Source organism: Pseudorasbora parva, chromosome 12 (assembly GCF_024679245.1).
Source record: "Pseudorasbora parva isolate DD20220531a chromosome 12, ASM2467924v1, whole genome shotgun sequence".
Taxonomy (NCBI): Eukaryota; Metazoa; Chordata; class Actinopteri; order Cypriniformes; family Gobionidae; genus Pseudorasbora; species Pseudorasbora parva.
Genome location: NC_090183.1, coordinates 16,903,170 through 16,924,903, shown reverse-complemented (window position 1 = coordinate 16,924,903; position 21,734 = coordinate 16,903,170). Strand labels below are relative to the sequence as shown.

Below are 21,734 nucleotides of genomic sequence, written 5' to 3'. Positions count from 1 at the left end.
ATTGCGACTACATGAATAGAGTTTTTACTGTTATAAATAAATAATTCGTGAGCATTAGTGTAAGGTTTTAGAATAAATACGAAACGCACGTGATCACTGTCACGCGGGGAATCCAGCCAATCGTGGATCAGCTGTGTCGTCATCAGAGCTTGTGCATCCTCCTGCAGTCTCCCTTGAGAATCTGCACCGGCTGCATCAGCTGGCTGCTCTCGAATCGCTCTCGCGGTACTTTGTTGACATACGTCACAGTCTCATGCCGCCGGCGCTGCCTCAAGTCGGACAAAATTTCTAACCGGCATGCACTGCTTCAAGTCAGCCGCCGATCGGTCTGCGCATCTCTCTGCGAGAGAGAGAGAAATAGGCGAATTACACTTTTGAAGGGGTGGTTGCATGCAATTTCACTTTTTTAACTTTAGTTAGTGTGTGATGTTGCTGCTTGAGCATAAGCAGTATCTGCAAAGTTACAACGCTAAAAGTTCAATGCAATCAGAGATATTGTCTTTTAAAGTTACAGCAGTTTATTGCCTATACAAAAATGGCCGGTTTGGACTACAACGAACTTCTTCCCCGGGTTAGTGACATCATAAACCCTTGCTATTAACATAAACACTGCCCCTGATGTGACTTCTGCCCGAAAATGGTAAGGGATGGCGGCCATCTAACCAAGTAATAGGCTTCATAGAAGCAGGAAGCAAACAAGCCGTTTAAAGGACATTGGAGACAGCGGTGTGGAATAAAGGTAAAATATAAGAAAGAAAAAATATATATATATATATTTAGACATGTTATACTGCGCCCCATAAACACAAGCAAGCTTAGGGGAAAAAAAACACAGAACCACCCCTTTAAATGTAAGTATTGGATTTTAACTCAAATATCAGATATAAATGTAAATTAAAAGCAGTTCAAATATTGACTTATATCTTACTAAGGTTATATATAGTTTATGCTTTGTTATATACATAAATGGAACATGATGAACATATTTAGAGAGTTTGTGAACCTTTTGTTTTTAGGCAGTTTAATATAACTTATATTAGACTATAATATAATGACTACAATAAAACAAACATTATTGTCACGTATCAACGACAGCTGTCAAAGTTACTAGGCGTCCGAAGGTGATGTGGCTTTCAAAGTCTGAGTCCTTCGAAGGATGCAGCCTTAAAATTGGCAGGCAGCAATGGTAATCTACATAGCGAAGCTGATTGGTTGCTGTTGCATCAGTGACCAGTGAGCTGGCTTAACATTCGAACAATGTACTTATTGTATTCATTCATATTGTATTGTAAGATCATCTAATATATGTAACATTTTTTGTGATTGTGTAATGTAATTTGAAGTGCATGAAACCTAAATTAAACATTGAAGACAGAGCTCAGTCAGTCTCTCACTCATTCAGTCTCTAGCTCAGCGCCAGATCAACAGCATTTTACAAACTATTAACATTAAAGGAAAACACATAGACGAAAAATAAATCATACTTACAGGTTGTGGCCCGCAAACAGCTTCTGTTTTTAAAGTTGGAACTGTCCATCTTTCAGGACAAGCCGTTGTGCGAATTCTTCATTTAAATTGCGGCGATTGTAAGCTTTCCTCTGTAGAAATGTGTAGCACAGAGAGCGAGATTTGGGTAATAATTATGAGGGACAGAGTAAAAAAAATTACTATTTTTTAAATTACTATAAAACTATTGATCCCTAACTCCCCCATCCCTAGGAAGGGATGGCTGAACAAAGTGGACCTGCAATCCAAAACCTGCAATCCAAAAAAGATGAAAATAACAGCGTTTTGTCGGCATTGCATGACCGACAGCACTCCAGCCTACTATTCCACAGCAATAAAAAATGGGGAAGGGCTTATGTAAATATTGAAGCTGGTGATGTCCTCTACCCTGGAGGAAAAGGCTGTAGTTCCCTACGGGCCGTTTGCTCTAGTCCTTAGAAATTGATTTCCTTAAGGGGGGGGGGGGGGGGGGGGACACTAAGTTTCAGTCAATCTCATGTCAATCTTGAGTACCTATTGGTAGTATTGCATCCTTTATATCTCTGAAAAGTCTTTAGTTTTATTATATTTATAAAAGAAATATAGGCTGTACCGAGTCTTTCCGGAAAAAAACGAGCGCCTGGAGGCGTATCGAGTGGGCGGAGCTAAAGAATGACGATCGCGAACAAAGCGGTGACGTCCTCAAGCGTGGAGAAACCCATGGCAATCGATTCTCAGCTAATACAGATATGATCCAGAATCACATTCGGAGGCTGAAAAAAAATTGAACAGGAGAAACAGCAACAGCAGGACGTCCGTCTCTGTGGTATGTACTGTATTTAGTGGCCTGTCAACATTTGTGTGTCTTTACTCGCAGTTTATGAGGACATGATTCGGTTTATGGACTATTGTATGCGACCTAACCTTAGCAGTAGCAAGCAAAACGGTTTTGCATGTCAGACTAGTGTAACGTTATACATAGAACAACAATGGAGTAACCGTTATCGCATTTGAATGACGAAGCACGCGATCGTGTCGTTTACTAATGTTTACTCACGCGACGATAGCCAACAGCAGAGACATTTGAAGCAGTTTTACTCACCGCCTGCATCCAAAGCAGGACCGAACCTTTATCGCTGGGACCGCTCCGTCAAAAACACACTTCTTTGGTATGATTTGGTGAAGTCCTGTGACAGCAGTGACCGTGGAAATCCACTTTGCGACGCGACTGAAGCGATGTTGTGAAGCTTCCCATCATTTCTGTGTTCAAATCGGTTCAAACGCAGCGCTGCCTTCCCGGAATGCTGTGCTGAAGCGTTGAAGTCGCTTGATGTCACCCATAGGAATAAAGTGGAGCGTGGCGCGAACTATAACCGACAGAAGTGTTCACGGACGACTGGATCTGCAGCTGAGAGTGTTTACGGGCGTGCATTTCCTCTCTCGCTCTAGTCACGTGCGCGCGCACCCTACCGGGAGAAGAGCCCATAAGGCCTGTACAAGGACCTTCCTCTCTGTTCACATCAAGCCGAGCCATACTCAAAAAAAACTCTCCGAAACTTGTGAGAAACTGGAAGGAGTATTTTTGGCACAGAAATACTCCATCAAACGTCCAACATTAGTTTTTGAAACTTTGTCTATGTTTCTATGTTTAGGATGGGAATCCAAGTCTTTAACAGTGTAAAAAGTTTTTTTTTTTACACTTTTTACACTGTGTAAAAAAGTTTACACTTTTTACCCCCCCCCCCCCTCCAAAAAAGCAAATATCTCCCTTTGCTTTAAACTTTGAGCGTTGCAACTTTGCAGATGTTGTTTATGCTCAAACAGCAACAGTACACACACTAGCTAAAGTTAGAAAAGTGGAATTATGTTTTACAACCCCTTTAACATTGCCATATCCATTACTGTGCCAATCTCTCAGTATTATGTTTTAATATGAGAAATTATATATTTCTAGTATTATGTTTTAATATGAGAAAATATATTTTGGCAGTGTCCCATGATAACTATACACAACTGTATACGCAGCATGAATTTGGCTAGTTTGATTATGTTCTTCATATGTGTTTGGCTTTCTTTCTTTCTTTCTTTCTTTCTTTCTTTCTTTCTTTCTTTCTTTCTTTCTTTCTTTCTTTCTTTCTTTCTTTCTTTCTTTCTTTCTATTCATTATGATTCTTTTATTGATGGGAAGTCTTGGTGCCTATAAATGCACATGCCTCTCCTCAAGGTCAATGTTTAGATGCAAATATTTCCCATGTGAGTGAATGCTGTACTTAACGGTCTTAATTAACGGTCCTAAGTTGATTCAGTAAATGTCCAGTGAGTGTCCACCCTTCACTGGCTTTCTACAGCCAAGGTCACTGATGCCAGGCTTTGCCGTCCTGAGCTTAATGGTCTTGTCAATGTGTGACAAAAAGCCATTAAGATTTAGGGAGATAGTACAGCTGAAAATGCTGAGGATCACACTTTTCATTACCTTGACAAAACGGCTTTGCGGTACAGGGACTTAATACATGTGTAGTGTGTTTGTGTAACAGTAATGTTGACTTCCTTCATGTCATTCTAACAATAAAACAATACAGGATCTGCCATCACTTAAAATTAGCTGTGCAATTTTTGTGACGATTAAAAATATCACTACCATAAAACAGAGGTATACGGTCTCAATTTAATTACACTAATGAACCTTGTTCAGCTTATGAAACTCTCTCTCTCTCTCTCTCTCTCTCTCTCTCTCTCTCTCTCTCTCTCTCTCTCTCTCTCTCTCTCTCTCTCTCTCTCTCTCTCTCTCTCTCTCTCTCTCTTTAGCCAGAAGACTTTGAGGCTGTACATTCCCACACCTTCAAGGCTAAGACCTTCAAAAAGGCAAAGAGTTGTGCAGTGTGCAAGCAGGCTTTGACGAAGGAGGGCCTGGTCTGCAAAGGTCAGTACTGCCATAAGAACAGCTTTTATAAGGTTATTAATATGTTGGCAACATCCTAGGATTCAGCGCCAGATTGTCCTTGAATAGCTCATCAAAATATCTGTGTTCATTATCTCTGGTTGTCAAAGTATGGTTACTGAATTTGTGTTTTTAATGCAAAATGTTTATTATAGAAATGTAAAAGAACAGAACACCCATATTATTATTACATTTAGTTATATATGTGCACAAACTATCAGTCATAAAAATATAAGAAACTGGTAGCACCATGGCTGTTCAAATTAGTCTGCTGTTTTAGCGTACCTAGGAACTAGTGGGAAAAAAAACAGGCCTTTCTTAATACAAGATTGAAGTGGGGCAGCTAGCTTGGCAACAACAACACAGAGCTGGACAAACTCACAAGCCATCCATTACTCTTTTGTTCCTTCCACCATCATACTGCCCTTGCCTGTTTCCTCCTCTTTTTTGTCAACTAATTGATAACATTTGTGATACAGTGAAGTTTATTTCTCTCTCTCCATCAAAACTTGTAATTTAAACAGGCAATAGTTCTAATGACTTTTTGTGAACATCCTTGAGTTTTCCCGTCTTTTCCTGTCTGATTGATTGAATATTTTTTTCCTTTCTTTCAAACAAAGAACACTGAAACTCATAATCTCTGAACACAGAACCATTATGCTGTTGTTAAAGGCAACAAGTGATGGAAACATGAACAATTAAATTTTGTTTAGGCTCTATCAAGGCTTTTCATGCTTTGTACAAGGTGCTTAAAGTACTTGAATTTATCTTTCTGAAATTTAAATCCTAAAATATCCTTGAATATTTATGCAAAAGTTTTTGAAAGGTGTGTGAATTATTGAAAGACAATACATGTAAAATTAGTGTTTAATCTTTTCACTCAAAATTAATTATCAAGTCTGATAGCTATAGAGCCATTTAGCTTGGCTTTGAGCATGATATTACACACACACACACACACACACACACACACGCACACACACACACACACACACACACACACACACACACACACACACACACACACACACGTTTCAAGTATATGAAACAGAGAAAATCATGAAAAACTTTTCATGAATAGGAATTTTTTGAATAGGAATATATTTGTCATAGTATCCTTATAATTGTTAAAGTTACCATAGTCATTGCATGAGATGCACTTTATTTATACCATTTTGTTTTTATTTATCTATTTCCCTTTTTGAAAACTTAAAAAAGATTGTTTGATAAGTGATATCTGTGACTGTTGTCCGTGAAAACCAAAAAAAGTAGTGCTTGAAAAGTAATTTTAAGTCCTGGAATTCTATTTTATGAACCCTGTTCATAAATGGCTGTGAATGACTGCACACATTTTTCAATCACTTCTTTTGCATTCAGAGCCTTGCATGCATTTGTGAATTTTGAAACACTTTCAGTGGCAGTTGTGGCCTAATGGTTTGAGAATCCGACCCACTGCCCACTGCTTTGGGTGCGTGTGTCTATGGTTTGTTGTGTGTTTACTACTCGCCTCTCCAAATATGTTTGCACTTGGATAGATTAAATGCAGAGGACAAATTCAGAGTATTGATTACCATACTTGGCCTTCCCATGTCACTCCACCCACCGTCTACTTAAGCCAATCAGATAAAAGCCACATTGCGCTGACCAATCGTAGTATGGGGCGGGAACAGATTCCTTTTACAAACCCGATTCCAAAAAAGTTGGGACACTGTACAAATTGTGAATAAAAACGTCTCGGTTACGTATGTAACCCTCGTTCCCTGAAGGAGGGAACGGAGACGTACGTCAGAACTGAACCGACGAATTGGGATCTGAACTCAGAGACCTATCCACTTCGAGTGTATAAAAACGAGCCAATCGGAGATTGGCATGTGATCCACACATTCCACGCTCCGCCCCGCAGCGCGGGTATAAATAGGAAGTGGAATGGCAGATCAATGCTTTTTTCAACTAAGGAGCCGAATACGTGACTGGGCTCCTAGCTGAAGCACAGCACCTGGTGACGGGACGTACGTCTCCGTTCCCTCCTTCAGGGAACGAGGGTTACATATACGTAACCGAGACGTTCCCTTTCAGTCGGTCACGTTCGACGTACGTCAGAACTGAACCGACGAATTGGGATCCCTCTGGAAAACGCCAGGATGCTGGCCCTTCCAGCGTCCTGCTTGAGCGCACTGGACCGTCTAGTATGGTACGGAAGTCAGGGCTCCAAGCAGGGAGGTCAGTCACTGCTGTTCTGCAAGACCCACTTAGAGTGACCATAGACCGCTGGGAAGCGTGCTCTTCTCGGAGAAGGTACGCTGCGGGGCCACGTCCTTCAGGGAAGGAGTGGTGGCGGAATACACATAAGGACTAACCTGTCAGGGTAGTGCAACATATGGCAGTCTCTGGGGTGGTTCCAACCTAATTGTAGGGGGGAAAGAACACGCCCAGAGATGACAGAGCGGGCTCTGTCAAGGGAAAGACACGGGGCTAGCCCGAAGGGTAGCTGGTACCGTGGAGGAATACACATATGGGGTTGCTGTGAGGGAACCGCTACATATGGAACCCAGCCTACAACCACGTTCCACAAGCATACGGGTGCAGGCCTAGCGTCAGACGGTCCGCAACGTCTGACACCGCATGGGGTGACAGAGGAGCTCGACAGGGTTAGCCGGTTTCCCGGGGAACACAACTGGAGACAATAAACGCACGTATCCGACCCAGAGGGCGGGAGTGGCGTTGCAAGCCGACACTTAGAACGGGCACTTAGCGCTCCTGGCCACCAGGGGCGAGGATGCGGGAAGATACCGGCTCTACACGTAGGCTATAAAATCTAGCGAACGTGTTAGGTGTCGCCCAGCCCGCAGCTCTACAATGTCTGTCAGCGAGCGCCCAGGAGGATGCTACACTCCTAGTGGAGTGAGCTCGGAACCCGAACGGGCAAGGCACGTCTTGGGACTGGTAAGCCAAGACTATAGCATCCACTATCCAGTGGGCTAACCTCTGCTTGGAGACAGCCTTTCCCTTCTGCTGGCCTCCGTAACAGACGAAGAGTTGCTCTGAGGTCCGAAGGCTTTGGGTCCGGTCAATGTAAGCACGAAGAGCGCGGACCGGACACAACAAAGCCAGGGCTGGGTCTGCCTCCTCCGAAGGCAGCGCTTGCAGGTTCACCACCTGGTCCCGGAAGGGAGTGGTAGGAACCTTGGGCATGTATCCGGGCCTGGGTCTCAGGATAACGTGAGAGTTACCAGGCCCGAACTCTAGGCACGATTCGCTGACCGAAAGTGCGTGCAGGTCCCCTACCCTCTTGATAGAGGCCAATGCAGTCAGGAGCACTGTCTTCATTGACAAGATTTTAAGCTCAATTGACTCCAAAGGCTCGAAGGGAGGGCTCTGAAGTGCTCTGAGCACTAAAGCTAAGTCCAAAGAGGGTATCGAGGATGGACGAGGAGGATTTAGTCTCCTCGCACCTCTGAGGAACCGGACGATTAGGTCGTGCTCTCCTACGGACTTACCTTCAACTGCGTCGTGGTACGCCGCTATTGCGGCGATGTACACTTTGAGGGTGGAGGGAGACAGCCTTCACTCCAACCCGTCTTGCAGGAAGGAAAGCACGACACCAATCGAACACCTTCAGGGGTCTTCCCGGCGGGAAGAGCACCACTCAACGAACAGGTTCCACTTCAGTACATAGAGGCGCCTCGTAGAGGGGGCTCTAGCTGAAGAGATGGTATCTACGACTGCTTGTGGTAGTCCATCTAGAACCTCCGCGTCCCATCCAGGGACCAGACATGAAGATTCCAGAAGTCTGGACGCGGGTGCCATAGAGTGCCCCGTCCCTGAGAAAGAAGGTCCTTCCTCAGGGGAATGGGCCAAGGAGGGGCTGTCGCGAGGAGAGTAAGTTCTGGGAACCAGGTCCGGTTGGGCCAATACGGCGCAACTAGCAAGACCTGCTCCTCGTCCTCCCTGACTTTGCACAGTGTCTGTGCAAGAAGGCTCACTGGGGGAAACGCATACTTGCGTAGGTCCCGGGCCAGCTGTGCGCCAGTGCATCTGTGCCGAGGGTACCCGGGTACCCAGGTACTGGCAATGGGTCGAGCCCGGAGAGGCAACAGGTCTACCTGTGCGGCTCCGAACTTGTCCCATATCAGCTGGACCGCCTGGGGGTGGAGTCGCCACTCTCCCGGAGGTGCTGGCTGCCGAGAGAGCTCGTCGGCTGTCTGGTTGAGCGCATCAGGGACATGCATGGCCCGAAGCGACCTCAGCTGCTTCTGACTCCACAGGAGCAGGTGGCGGGCGAGTTGGAACAGGCGACGGGAGCGTAGACCACCCTGACGGTTGATGTACGCGACGGCCGCCATGCTGTCCGTACGGACCAGTACATGCTTGCCACGTAGCAGGCCCTTGAGGCGGCGTAGTGCCAAGTGTACTGCTAGCAACTCGAGGCAATTGATATGCCAATGCAATTGCGGTTCTGTCCACAGACCCGCAACTGCATGCCTGTTGTACGTGGCCCCCCAGCCCGTGGATGAGGCATCCGTGAACAGCACAGCATGCCTGTACACTTGTTCTAAGGGCACCCCGGCCCGGAGAAACGTCGTGTCTGACCAAGGACTGAAGGTTTGGCGGCAGTATGGAGTCACTGGGACCCGGTACTGGCCGCTCCGCCACGCCCACCTCGGGACTCGGCCATGAAGCCAGTGTTGGAGCGGTCTCATATGAAGCAATCCGAGCGGCGTGACCGTGGCTGCAGATGCCATATGCCCCAGGAGCCTCTGAAAAAGTTTCAGTGGGACCGCTGTTCTGCCTTTGAACATATTCAAGCAGTTCAACACCGACCTGACTCGCTCCTCCGTGAGGCGCGCAGTCTGGCTGACCGAATCCAGCTCCATACCGAAGTAAGAGATACTCTGAGTAGGACAGAGCTTGCTCTTCTCTCGGTTGACCCGAAGGCCCAACAGGCTGAGGTGACTGAGCACCATGTCCCTGTGTTCGCACAACTGCTCCCGAGACTGGGCGAGAATGAGCCAGTCGTCGAGATAGTTGAGAATGCGAATGCCACGTTCTCGGAGTGGCGACAGGGACAGGGACAGCCCGAAGGGCAGGACCTTGTACTGGTATGCCCGTGCCTCGGACGTAGAACGTAGGAACGGTCTGTGTCGAGGAAAAATCGAGACATGAAGTACGCGTCCTTCAGGTCGATCGCTGCGAACCAATCCTGGGGACGGATGCATTGAAAAATGCGTTTCTGCGTAACATCCAGAACGGGAGCTTGAGCAGAGCCCGATTCAGGACGCGCAGGTCCAGGATTGGCCGTAGCCGACCCCCTTTCTTGGGCACGATGAAGTAGGGACTGTAGATCCCTGTCTTCATCTCGGCTGGAGGAACCGGCTCGATCGCGTCCTTCGCCAGTAGGACCCCGATCTCTGACCGCAAGACTCGAGCTGCTTCGCACTGAGGTGAAGAGGACGCCTTTGTACTTGGGTGGCCGGCGAGCGAACTGAATCGCGTAGCCGAGTCTGATGGTACTGATGAGCCAACGGGACGGTCGAGGGAGCTGTAGCCACACTCCCAGGGACCGCCCGCGCGGGACCAACAGCGCCACAGACATGCCCGGGGTGGGGCAGCGCACTGGAGTGCTCTGGCTCGACTCGGGAGGCCCGGAGTGTCGCGCGAGCACTCCTGGTGCGGGCAGGGAGTGGGTGAGAAGGCCCGGAGGCGTCCTCGAGCTCACTCGGCTGCTCGCTGCCCGGAGGCGGAGAGGTGGGAGAATCAGACCCGACTCGGGAGGCCCGTGGGCGGCCCAGAGTGTTATCTGAGTGTTCCCGGGAGGGGCACAGAGTGAGTGAGAAGGCCAGAGGCGTCCTCAAAGCCCACCCTGCTGCCTGCTGCCCGAAGGCAGGGAGGTGGGGCACTCAGACCGTACTCAGGAGGCCCGAAGGCGGCCCGGAGTGTTGTCCGAGTACTCCAGGTTGGGGCAGAGTATGGGTGAGAAGGCCCAGGGGCGGTCTCGATGCCCACACTACTGCCCCCTGGCGAGAGAGGGGAGGAAAGAAGTAGCAAGGCCCGGGGGCGTCGCACACTTCCAACCTGGCCCTCTGAGGCCCAGAGAGAGAGGAAACTGCTCTGAATATGTGGGTACCGCTGGACTCCGGAGAGCCAGTGGCAGAACGTTAACCAGTCAGGGCCCCCCGGTCCTCCTCCGGGGGTGTGGGGGAGGGATACGAATATCACCTTCCCCCGAGCAGCTCCTGTTCTCTCAGGGCCGCGTCCCCTTGCGCTTGCCTGCCGGTTAGCGGGGCCCTGGACGGGTTGGGCGCCTCCCTCGCGCCCGACACCCTGCTCCTACAGTGGAGGCTGCTGCTCGGCTCTAGCAGGGTGGAGGCGGACGCAGGAGGGGATGCCCTCAGCGACAAGCCGGCAGAGGCGCCGCGACCGACGACCGAGCAGCTCGTCGTCGGCACCCTGGTGCAACGCCTCCGTCTGCTTCTGGGCCACCAAGAACTGCTGGGCAAAGTTCTCGATGGCGTCGCCGAGGAGGCCAGCCCGACAGACAGGCCTTCCTTACGCATATCTGCCGGGTTAGCCCCCTGTTCCTGGACCACTAGTGTGGACATCGCCTGACCCAGGGAGAGTGCAGTGATTTTCATCGCCCCTAGGGCGAGGTCCAACACTGCACGCAGTTCCTGCACAACCCCTGGGCTGGGACTACCCTCGTGCGTGCAGGGCAGAGGGCAGTGAGAGAGGGAAAACAATTATACTTTTTTTTTTTTTGGCCCTTTTGGCACTCCATATTTCCCTCTCTCCGATGCAGCAATTGACATCTGTCCTCTGCCAGAGCAAAAAATGAAACGCTAAGAGCCTTTCTCTTTCAGGATCAGCGATTCCATCTCTCACTACAAGCAGGCATGTGAGACAGAACGGCACACAGCGCACTGAACGCTCAAGCCTCAATGAAGAAGGCAAGGCGAACAATGCCCTGACGTGGTCATGTTCTCATGAGAGAATCCGTAACACCCACGAACAGAGTCTCAGCATGCTTTTGATGCGATAGAGGAGTGGGGGCCCGAAGGGGTTTACCCGGCGGGGAATGCCCACTGTAATCCTCAGGCCATCAGCGCTTATCAGCCAAAGTAGCCCTTTTTCCAGTAACATCAGAATATGAACTAGATCGGGGGATAGGAGAAGGGACTCGACCCCATCTGAGGTTTCATAGTCTCGGCCGCGCATCTAGAGCACCGACTGACGCGCGCCGGTTGCTGTGACAACCACCGCTGTCAGCCGGCCGCTCGACGGCACACCGCGCGCTGAACACTCAAGCCTTTTATGAGAAAGGGTGAGACGAACAACGCACCGACGTGACCATGTTCTTCTGCGAGAACATGAATCACCCACTATCGCAATCTCACATGCGATCGTGGCCGTCAATGAGGACAGGAAACAGTTGCATTCCAGGAATGCACGGTTTGAATGACATCTTGAAAAAGACACAGGGTCAAACCGTGTTGCTCTTTTAGGATGGAAAACTGCTCTTTTAGTTTGTGCTGAAGCACTCAGGGAGATGACCGCGGTCAGCACGCAGTCCACAGTGCAAGCCTGCGTGTGACACTCAAAGGAAACGCCCAGCGAACAAACAACAAAAGTTCTTTTGTTTGAATGCAATCGATTGCAACAAGGGATCGGTCTCTCGCTGAGAAGCGCTGTAACACCCGCACTGGCAGTTCCTTCCTCTCTCCAAGACTCAATTCTAAACACTCTTCGTGGCAACAGCAATGTACTGTTCGGCTCCGAAGTTGAAAGCATTGATCTGCCATTCCACTTCCTATTTATACCCGCGCTGCGGGGCGGAGCGTGGAATGTGTGGATCACATGCCAATCTCCGATTGGCTCATTTTTATACACTCGAAGTGGATAGGTCTCTGAGTTCAGATCCCAATTCGTCGGTTCAGTTCTGACGTACGTCGAACGTGACTGACTGAAAGGGAACTGTACAAATGTACACTGTACAAATTGTGAATTCAATGGTGTAGTAGTTTCAAATGTCAATATTTTATTCAGAATACAACATAGATATCAAATGTTTAAACAGAAAATGTATAATTTTAAAGGGAAAATAAGTTTAATTTTAAATATCATGGCATCAACACGGCGAACATTTAACAACTTTAATTTCAAAATAAATAAACAAAACAAAAGTAAATCGCTGGCAGCCCCTCACGGACGACTGCCCGCACACACACAACAGAACGTAAACAAAACATAACATAAAAACCAGGCCTGGTCCTCTCTCCTCTTTCGCTGAATTCGCTCCTCCTTTTATGCTACCGTCACTTGGCCGCGAGACGAGACTGGTGTGTCGCGCAGCTGGCACTCATTAGCACTCATCACCACTCGTCACCAGCCCGCTCTCGCGGCCCCTTGCCCTGCTGCTTGCCACACATCCCCTCTTCTTTTTATAACAGTCTGCAAATGTCTGGGGACTGAGGAAACAAGTTGCTCAAGTTTGGGAATAGGAATGTGGTCCCATTCTTGTCTAATACAGTCTTCTAGTTGCTCAACTGTCTTACGTCTTCTTTATTGCATCTTCCTCTTTATGATGTGCCAAATGCTTTCTATGGGTAAAAGATCTGAACTGCAGGCTGGCCATTTCAGTACCTGGATCCTTCTTCTACGCAGCCATGATGCTGTAATTGATGCAGTATGTGGTCTGGCATTGTCATGTTGAAAATGCAAGGTCTTCCCTGAAAGAGACGACTGCTTGATGGGAGCGTATGTTGTTCTAGAACTTGGATATGCCTTTCAGCATTGATGGTGCCTTTCCAGATGTGTAAGCTGCCCATGCCACACGCACTCATGCAACTCCATACCATCAGGGATGCAGGCTTCTAAACTGAGCACTGATAACAACTTGGGTTGTCCTTGTCCTCTTTAGTCCTGATGACATGGTGTCCCAGTTTTCCTAAAAGAACTTTACATTTTGATTTGTCTGACCACAGAACAGTTTTCCACTTTGCCAAAGTCCATTTTAAATTAGCCTTGGCCCAGAGAAATGTCTGCGCGTCTAGATCTTGTTTAGATATGGCTTTTTTTTTACCTATAGCATTTTAGCCGGCAACGGTGAATGACATGGTGGATTATGTTTACCGACAATGTTTCTGGAGGTATTACCCATGTTGTGATTTCCATTACTGTAGGATACCTGTATCTGATGCAGTGCCATCTAAGGGCCCAAAGATCACGGGCATCCAGTATGGTTTTGACCCTTGACCCTTACGCACAGAGATGATGATGACGATGATAGTTCCAGATTCTCTCAATCTTTGGATGATATAATGCACTGTAAATGATGATAATTAAACCCTTTGCAGTTTTTCTCTAAGAAACTCCGTTCTGATATTGCTCAACTATTTTTCACTGCAGCATTGGGGAAATTGGTGATCCTCGGCCCATCTTAACTTAAATGTCTTGACAGACATTTCTGACTGGATGAAAGAGCATCATCTTAAACTCAATCTTGCAAAGACAGAATTACTTGTTTTCTCAACCAACCCAGTACTTCATCAAAATTTCTCCATTTAGCTTGGTTCATCGACCATAACTCCATCAAGGACAGCCAGGAACCTTGGAGTTGTGATTGATGACCAGTTAAACTTCACTGACCACATTACTGCAACAGCCCGGTCCTGCAGATTTGCTTTATACAACATTAGAAAGATTAGACCCTTCCTATCAGAACAGGCTGCACAACTCCTGGTTCAAGCTCTTGTTCTCTCCAGACTGGACTATTGTAATGCTCTTCTGACTGGGCTTCCAGCATGCACTATCAAACCCTTGCAGCTGATCCAGAATGCAGCGGCGAGAGTGGTCTTTAATGAGCCGAAGAGAGCGCATGTTACGCCTCTCTTCATCAAACTGCACTGGTTGCCAATGGCTGCTCGCATCAAATTCAAGGCACTAGTTCTCGCCTACAAAACAACCACTGGCTCTGCACCAGTATACCTAAACTCACTTGTTCAGACTTACACACCCTCCAGAAGCTTGTGTTCTGTGAGTGAGCGGCGCCTCTTGGTTCCATCCCAAAGAGGCATGAAATCACTCTCATGGACATTTTCCTGGACTGTTCCCAACTGGTGGAATGACCTGCCGATCTCAATTCCTGCTGCCGAGTCTGTAGCCATTTTTAAAAAACATCTTAAGACACATCTTTTCCAATTGCACTTGACCAATACAGAATAGCACTTACTGATCACCACAGCAACGACCAAAAAGCGCACACTCCTGGATCATATCTACGTCTCTCATCCGGATTTGTGCCTTCAGGCGGGTATGTTACATATTATCATAGCTATCAAAATCCAGTGTTCTGTATTTTGCATACGTGAGTTTTTGTTGTAGATGGCTATTGCTGCGCGTGAATGCCATACAAAACCAACCCATTGGGCCACTGAATCTGCATTAACGACAACAGTTGGGGCAACAGCCTTAGTCCTAATGGGTTGTTATCTTCGCTATCAAAATCCAGTGTTCTGTATTTTGCGTACGTGAGTTTTGTTGTAGGTGGCTATTGTAGATGGCTATAAAAAAATAAAAAAAATAAAAAATTGTTACTGTGCTAATTAATTGAGACTTCTTACAGCTCTTACAGGTTGTTGGCCTTGTTTGTTTCGTTGCTTCTATTGCTCTCCCCTTTTTTGTAAGTCGCTTTGGATAAAAGCGTCTGCTAAATGATTAAATGTAAATGTAAATGTAAACTTCTTAGAGACACTGCCACTCTGAGAGGCTCATTTTGTACCCTAATAAGTTGCAAATTGGTCCTCTAGCTGTTCCTTATATGTACATTTAGCTTTTTTGTACAAAATGTAAGTTTATGAGATTTGTAAACTATTTCATTAATTTTTTATTCACAATTTAATAAAAGGGCCCATGTCACACCTCTCTCTGCATTGGATACCCCTCACTGCCCTCATCAAGTTCGAAGCTTTGACTTTTGCTTATGGATCCACCACAAGCTTAGCACCCGCATACTTCGACTCGCTCCTACACCCCTACCAGAAGCCTTCGCTCGGCTAACGAGCTGAGGCTTGTGGTACCACAGAGAGGCATGAAATCCCTCTCCAGAACTTTTTCATTCACTGTTCCCAGTTGTTGGAAAGATCTTCTGACCTCCACACACATGGCAGAATCACTCACTTCTTTCAAAAGACATGTAAGTCATCTCTTTTCTTCTCCCGCCTCACGGAAGAAAGTCATCTCTTCTGTGAGCACTTAATCTTCTCATCATAATTTTTTATTTAAAAATTCTACCTCTATTTTTCACTTTTCCCTCCTTACTCTAGCTTTTGCTACTATGTGTAATTTTTGTATTTAAGGCACTTTTTGCATTTCTTTGCCTCTTCATTAATTGCTTTGGCTAAAAGTCGCTCCGGAGTATAAGTCGCATCAGTCAAAAAATGCGTCATGAAGAGGAAAAAAACATATATAAGTCGCACTGGACTATAAGTCGCATTAGGGCAGAAGCCGAGCGGGAGCCGCGCACGCATGCGTGCACCCGCGCGCTGTGCATAACCGAGCAGAAGAAAGAAAGTTTGAAGTAAGTGAGAAATTTGTGAGGGACTGGCGAAAAGCAGAGGTTTAACTGTAATGAAGAAAGCTAATCGCAGACTGAAAACAAGATAGCCAGAGCTGAAGGAACGAGTCCACAGATGGGTGCTTGAACATATTTCACTACATGCAGTTTTTAATTTGCAGAATAGGATTTTATTTATGGTGGCATTTTGTTTGTGTTCAGTCTAAGTTGTCTTTTAGTTCATATTTCAGTTAAGATTTTTTTTCTGTTTTAAGTTATTTTTTTCAGGGGTAGGCTACAGGAGCAGCATAGAGCGCCCTATCGTGGCTATATGTTTATTCTTGTCAGTCAGTATGAATTAAATTTGATATATAAGTCGCACCTGACTATAAGTCGCAGGATCAGCCAAACTATGCAATGCAACTTATAGTCCGGAAAATACGGTAAATGTAATTTGTACAGTGTCCCATTGTTAAAAATATTAATTGTAAACATTTATTTGTAAACATATTTAACTGTACCAATTTTATGGGGCTTATACTTCTTATTTGAGCCAATGCAGGTGAGTGAGCAATGTTATTTCATGGCAGGACCATCCTGATTGTAAAGCAAATCATGATTGATTTGGAAAGAGAGAGTGCTATGATTGGTCAATGCAAATGGTTGTTATCTGATTTGCTTAAGTAGATGATGGGTGGAATCTACTTATTTGTGGATTTGTCTGCACATCTTGATGCTAGAAATGTTTCATAATCCACAAATGCGGGTCTTACGGGTCTACAGAAAGTACAGGGGTCTACAGAAATATAAACATACATACATACATACATACATACATATATATATATTTATTATATATATATATATATATATATATATATATATATATATATATATATATATATATATATATATATATATATATTTATATTATTTATTTATTTTAATTATTATTATTTTTTTTGCAAATCTCATTTTATTTATTTGTGATTTTTTTATACACTGTAAAAAAAAAAATGCAGGTCTCCAAGTGAACATTTTCTAGTGACTAATCACATCTAAATTTTTCAGTTGGCCAAATAGAATTTTGGTGAATTTTAATTACATCAATTCACAGAAACTCAATTTGGCCAATTTAGATGTGATCAGTCACTAGAAAATGTTCAATTGGAAACTTTTATTATTTATTTTTATTTTTTATTTTTTTACAGTGTACATTTTTGTGAAACTATTTACATTTATTTGTGGATCTTTATTTATTTGTGAATTTGATACATTTTTGTGAATCTGTATATTTATTTGTGAATCTCAATCTATTTATTCAGAATAATGCAGCAATTCTAACCCCATACACTTGTATGTTTTTCATCACACATGCAGTTTAATCATCAGAGTTACAGACAGTACAAGCAATTACAGTTGCAAAGAGGCAAGCTTGGTTTCTAAATGCCCCAAGTAAAGATATGCTGCCAGTATAATGCATCTAAACTGTATTATTTAACATACACATAACAACTACAAAGCATCCAATGTGTAAACAAAATTATGTATGCACTAAATCCAGCATAAACTTCGGCACAACCTGCATATTTTTAAATGCTCAAGACAGACATCTCAGTCAGCAAATTTACAGTGGCATAGATCTGCCCTATATAAACAGCTGAAGTGTGGCCCAGATTAGATGTGTTTGCCAGCCCAAATCTGCTCCACTTTTTATTAGTCAGAAATAAACAAAAATAGTGGCATAATTGTGTGTGTGTGTGTGTGTGTGTGTGTGTGTGTGTGTGTGTGTGTGTGTGTGTGTGTGTGTGTGTGTGTGTATATATATATATATATATATATATACACACACACATTATTCTGTAATGTTTTTGAAAGAGTTTCTTTTGCTCATCAAGCCTGCATTTATTTAATCAAAAATACAGAAAAATATGTAATATTGTGATATATTACAATTTAATATAATTGGTTTTCAATTTATTATGCTTTAAATGATCATTTATTTCTGTGATGCAAAGCTGAATTTTCAATATCATTCCTCCAGTCTTCAGTCACATGATCCTTCAGAAATCATTCTAATATGATGATTCATTTTCAAAGTTGGAAACAGTTCTGCTGCTTAATATTTTTTTTTATAACCTTTAATACTTTTTTATAATACTTTGATAAAAAAAAGGAGCAAATGTTTTAAAAATAGAAATATTTTGTAACAACAATATACACTACTGGTCAGTAATTTGGGGTCAGTCCTTATATACATATCTTTCTAACTCGCCATCTGTAAGGGGGGGGAAAGATGGTGTCCTGGGTAGAAATATGTCATACATACTGTAAAGCAGCTTGAATCTTTTGAATAAATAAAAATAAAATAAGATGAAGACTACTCTAACTGGTAATTTTTAGATATTTTTTTAATAACATAATTAATATTAATAAAAACCTCTTAACACACACAAAGAGCACTTACATGAAGCTAATTAGAGTTTGTTTTGGGCAAAGACTGTTGTTGTAAAGAGAGAGCAGAGAGATAATCCGCGTGCGAGAGAGAGCTTGCGTGCATATGCTTGCCAGATTGGACATGTTTAGGTAAAACACCGGATAGTATACGTGCTCTTTTCACAGAAAATCTCTGATTGGGGGATTTAAATTACTGAAATCTGGCAACCGCAAGCACGCAAGCTATTTCTCGCATGCAGATGATCTGAAAACACCAATAAACAAGTAAGCTGCATTTTAGCAATCTCCATTTGAGATTTTCTTCTTAAAGTGTCATTCAGTCGGTCTGTGTTCTGTCAGGACGGTCAGAACTCACCATAGACAGTAAAAGAAATGGACAGAGCTATCCCATAAACTTCAACGGCGGAAAATGAGGTCAATTACAAGCACTCACTTCCTGATGGCTGAGCGTACTGAGCAGGCTCAGACTAAGCTTGACGACATAGATGTGACGTAAGCAACCTGTCTGACAGATGTAGGTCTTCTAGTAGTTGTGGAAAGTGAAATCTGAATCACGTTGTTTAAATGTTTTGTCCCATTGCTTTTGGCTCACTATGGGCTTCTCCCCATTCTTCTCCCTTGACTTTATCGGACTTTATGTCTCCACGTCCCCCCGACTGTCTCATAGACAGTAAAAGATTACAGGTAATTTCTCAACTGTGCGACAGAGTCGCGTTGGTTATGACGCAATCGTTAGCCTATTTTTACAAAAACAGCTTCTACGGGGCGATAGTGTAAGATACAATGGAGCCTTTTATTGTCGTGTTTCTTTAGAAATAAACAATGGACAAATGTGACCAGTCACGGAAAGTAGGCACACAAGTCGGTTCTGGGACATTTTGAGTTATTCACAGATTCTGAAAGTGTAGTCCCCAAGCTTTCCAATGATGTGTAACACATGGAAATCTGATAATATTTGGAGAAGTTGTGGCCATCTGAATGTAGGCCTTTGGAAAATTATAAACGAGAGAAAACAGCCTCTAAAGTTTTGCAGTTCTCACCTGCTGGGAGTGACAATTGGGCTCATTTACATCTCATTTAGATAAGCCATACCCCCTGTAAAGCTGCATGGTTGCTAGTAACGACAGACGCAACAGGAAAAATCGGACCGCATACTACTAATAATAAAGATGCTAACATTACCATCTAAAAGCCCATTATAGTAAAGCAAGTGATACGATGCTAACGATTACAATTAAAATGACAGTTAAGAACAATAGGTAGGTATGGGAAGGTCTAAACATGAGATAACGTGTGTGCGTTCTTAGAATGAACACAAAACGACAAACGTTGGTGTTTATGGAAACACACTCCATAAGAAACAGAAAAGTATTCTTGCAAATCTTGTTTCCTCCAATGGAATAAGTCGTTCGGGCACACTTTCTGTTTGCAGGGGTCTTCTTAGTAGATGTACTGTGCGTTTGTTCAAAGGGGATAAAGACAGAGAAATGGGTAAAGTCTGTAACTGTGGCTATAGTGTAGGGCAGTGGTTCTCAAACCTGTCCTGGGGACCCCCAACCAGTGCACATTTTGCATGTCTCCCTCATCAAACACACCTGATTCAAATCATCAGCTCATTAGTAGAGACTCTAAGATTTGAATTGGGTGTCTGATGAGGGAGACATGCAAAATGTGCACTGGTTGGGGGTCCCCAGGACAGGTTTGAGAACCACTGGTGTAGGGGTAAGGTGCTTGTCATTAAGTTTTGACGCAAAACGATCAGAGATTCGAATCCGCCTTTTGCCACACACTCTAACCGAGAAACACTTAATAAACACGTTAGATGCTTTATTTCCACTTTTCTAATATTTTCTCAATTCTTTTTGAAAATAAATGCCTTTCCGATCTGATATGTGATGGAAAAAGGGAGTAGAGAGTGTGGCAAAAGGCAGATTCGAACCTCTGATCGAGTTGCGTCAAAACTTGATGGCATCCGCCCTACCCCTACACTTTAGCCACGGTTACAGATTTGACCCATTTGTCTGTCTTTATCCCCGTCAAATGTTACTATCGATATAGCCTTTGATTTCTTATGGTCCAACTCATCTGACGCCAGTCTGATACATTCTTCTTCTTCTTTATCTTCGCTCAGTTGTAGATTAGGGTATTATCCAGTCTTATTATGCCGCTTTCATCATCGCTTAGATCATCTCTACACCCAGCCAGAGCGCTGCATAAATAATTAGCCACGCATCCCTTGGAGGGCGGGGCAATAACAAAAGCCAGTATGAAAATACACACAGGCGATTTAACCCTTCAAAATATACGCTTTTAAATATACCATTAATGCCATCTTAAACACGGAGAGGCTTCTTTTTATTTCAACTAACAGATTCTGCAAAAAAGCGAAAATCACATAATTTGAAAGAAAAACGCTTCTTTCTCATTTTGCTCGAAAGTAGAGCTGCCGACTTGTGTCCCTGGTTTCCGTGACGGGTCACAAATTGAGTCTTTAAATGCCTCAGATGTAAAGTTATTCACTGTCAAAGTGACTCAAAAATGAATGGGAGTCAATGGGATGCTAACAGCAGGTGATGGCTTGGTTAGCAATGGCTGCCCCTATGGGTGGAACGCTTTCCGAGTGCTAGATTACCCCCTTGGAACTCTTGAGCCGCTTCGCTGAACAGCTGAACTGCTTTGCTGCTGGGAGCTGGGAGCGGCTGAAATAAGCCAGTCAGAGCAGAGCTCAACATTAATATTTATAACTCTTCCAAATAAGGCAAAAACAGAGCGTGACATCCTAGGGACAATTTATAGGGTTGTAAATGGACCTGTAAAATTGTATCTGGACAATTTTTGCCCTTAAATAAAACACATACTCTCTATGTAGATATCAGAGAATAATTTTACATATTGTTTCAACTCATTCTAGGGCACCTTTAAGTTAAACCAACAATATTTTTTGTAGAAATGTGTTTTCAGTGTAGAAACGTACCAATTTATATAGTTTGTGCGAGATGAAAATGAATATGCAAAAGCACCGTTAGCCAAAAGCATCATTAGCCAACTATGGTCGCAAGTTCTTGTGTTATCAGCACAGTTCAATGAGTCAGTCTTTCCCGAATCCATCGTTCAAATTAATATCTGCAAACAGCATTGCAAAGTTGTGGTTTGAACAACTTTCGATCTGTGGTAAGAAGCAGAGTTTCTTGTTTGCATGACATGTAGACTTAATAAATAACTATAATTTGTTAATTTGCCTAATTGAATGTGAAAATAAAGCAAAATAACTGAGAAAAAAGATTTCTCCTCAGATACCATGTCCGT

The 21,734-nt window shown here is 44.2% G+C and overlaps 1 protein-coding gene across 1 annotated transcript in view; it reads left to right on the top strand.

Moving 5' to 3' along the window:
- Positions 1-21,734, top strand: part of tns1a (tensin 1a) — a 134,689-nt gene that overhangs the window by 21,444 nt on the left and 91,511 nt on the right. The window contains exon 3 of the mRNA XM_067459359.1: positions 4,291-4,405. Coding sequence (XP_067315460.1) covers positions 4,291-4,405 — 115 coding nt within the window. The remainder of the gene's footprint in view (positions 1-4,290; positions 4,406-21,734) is intronic.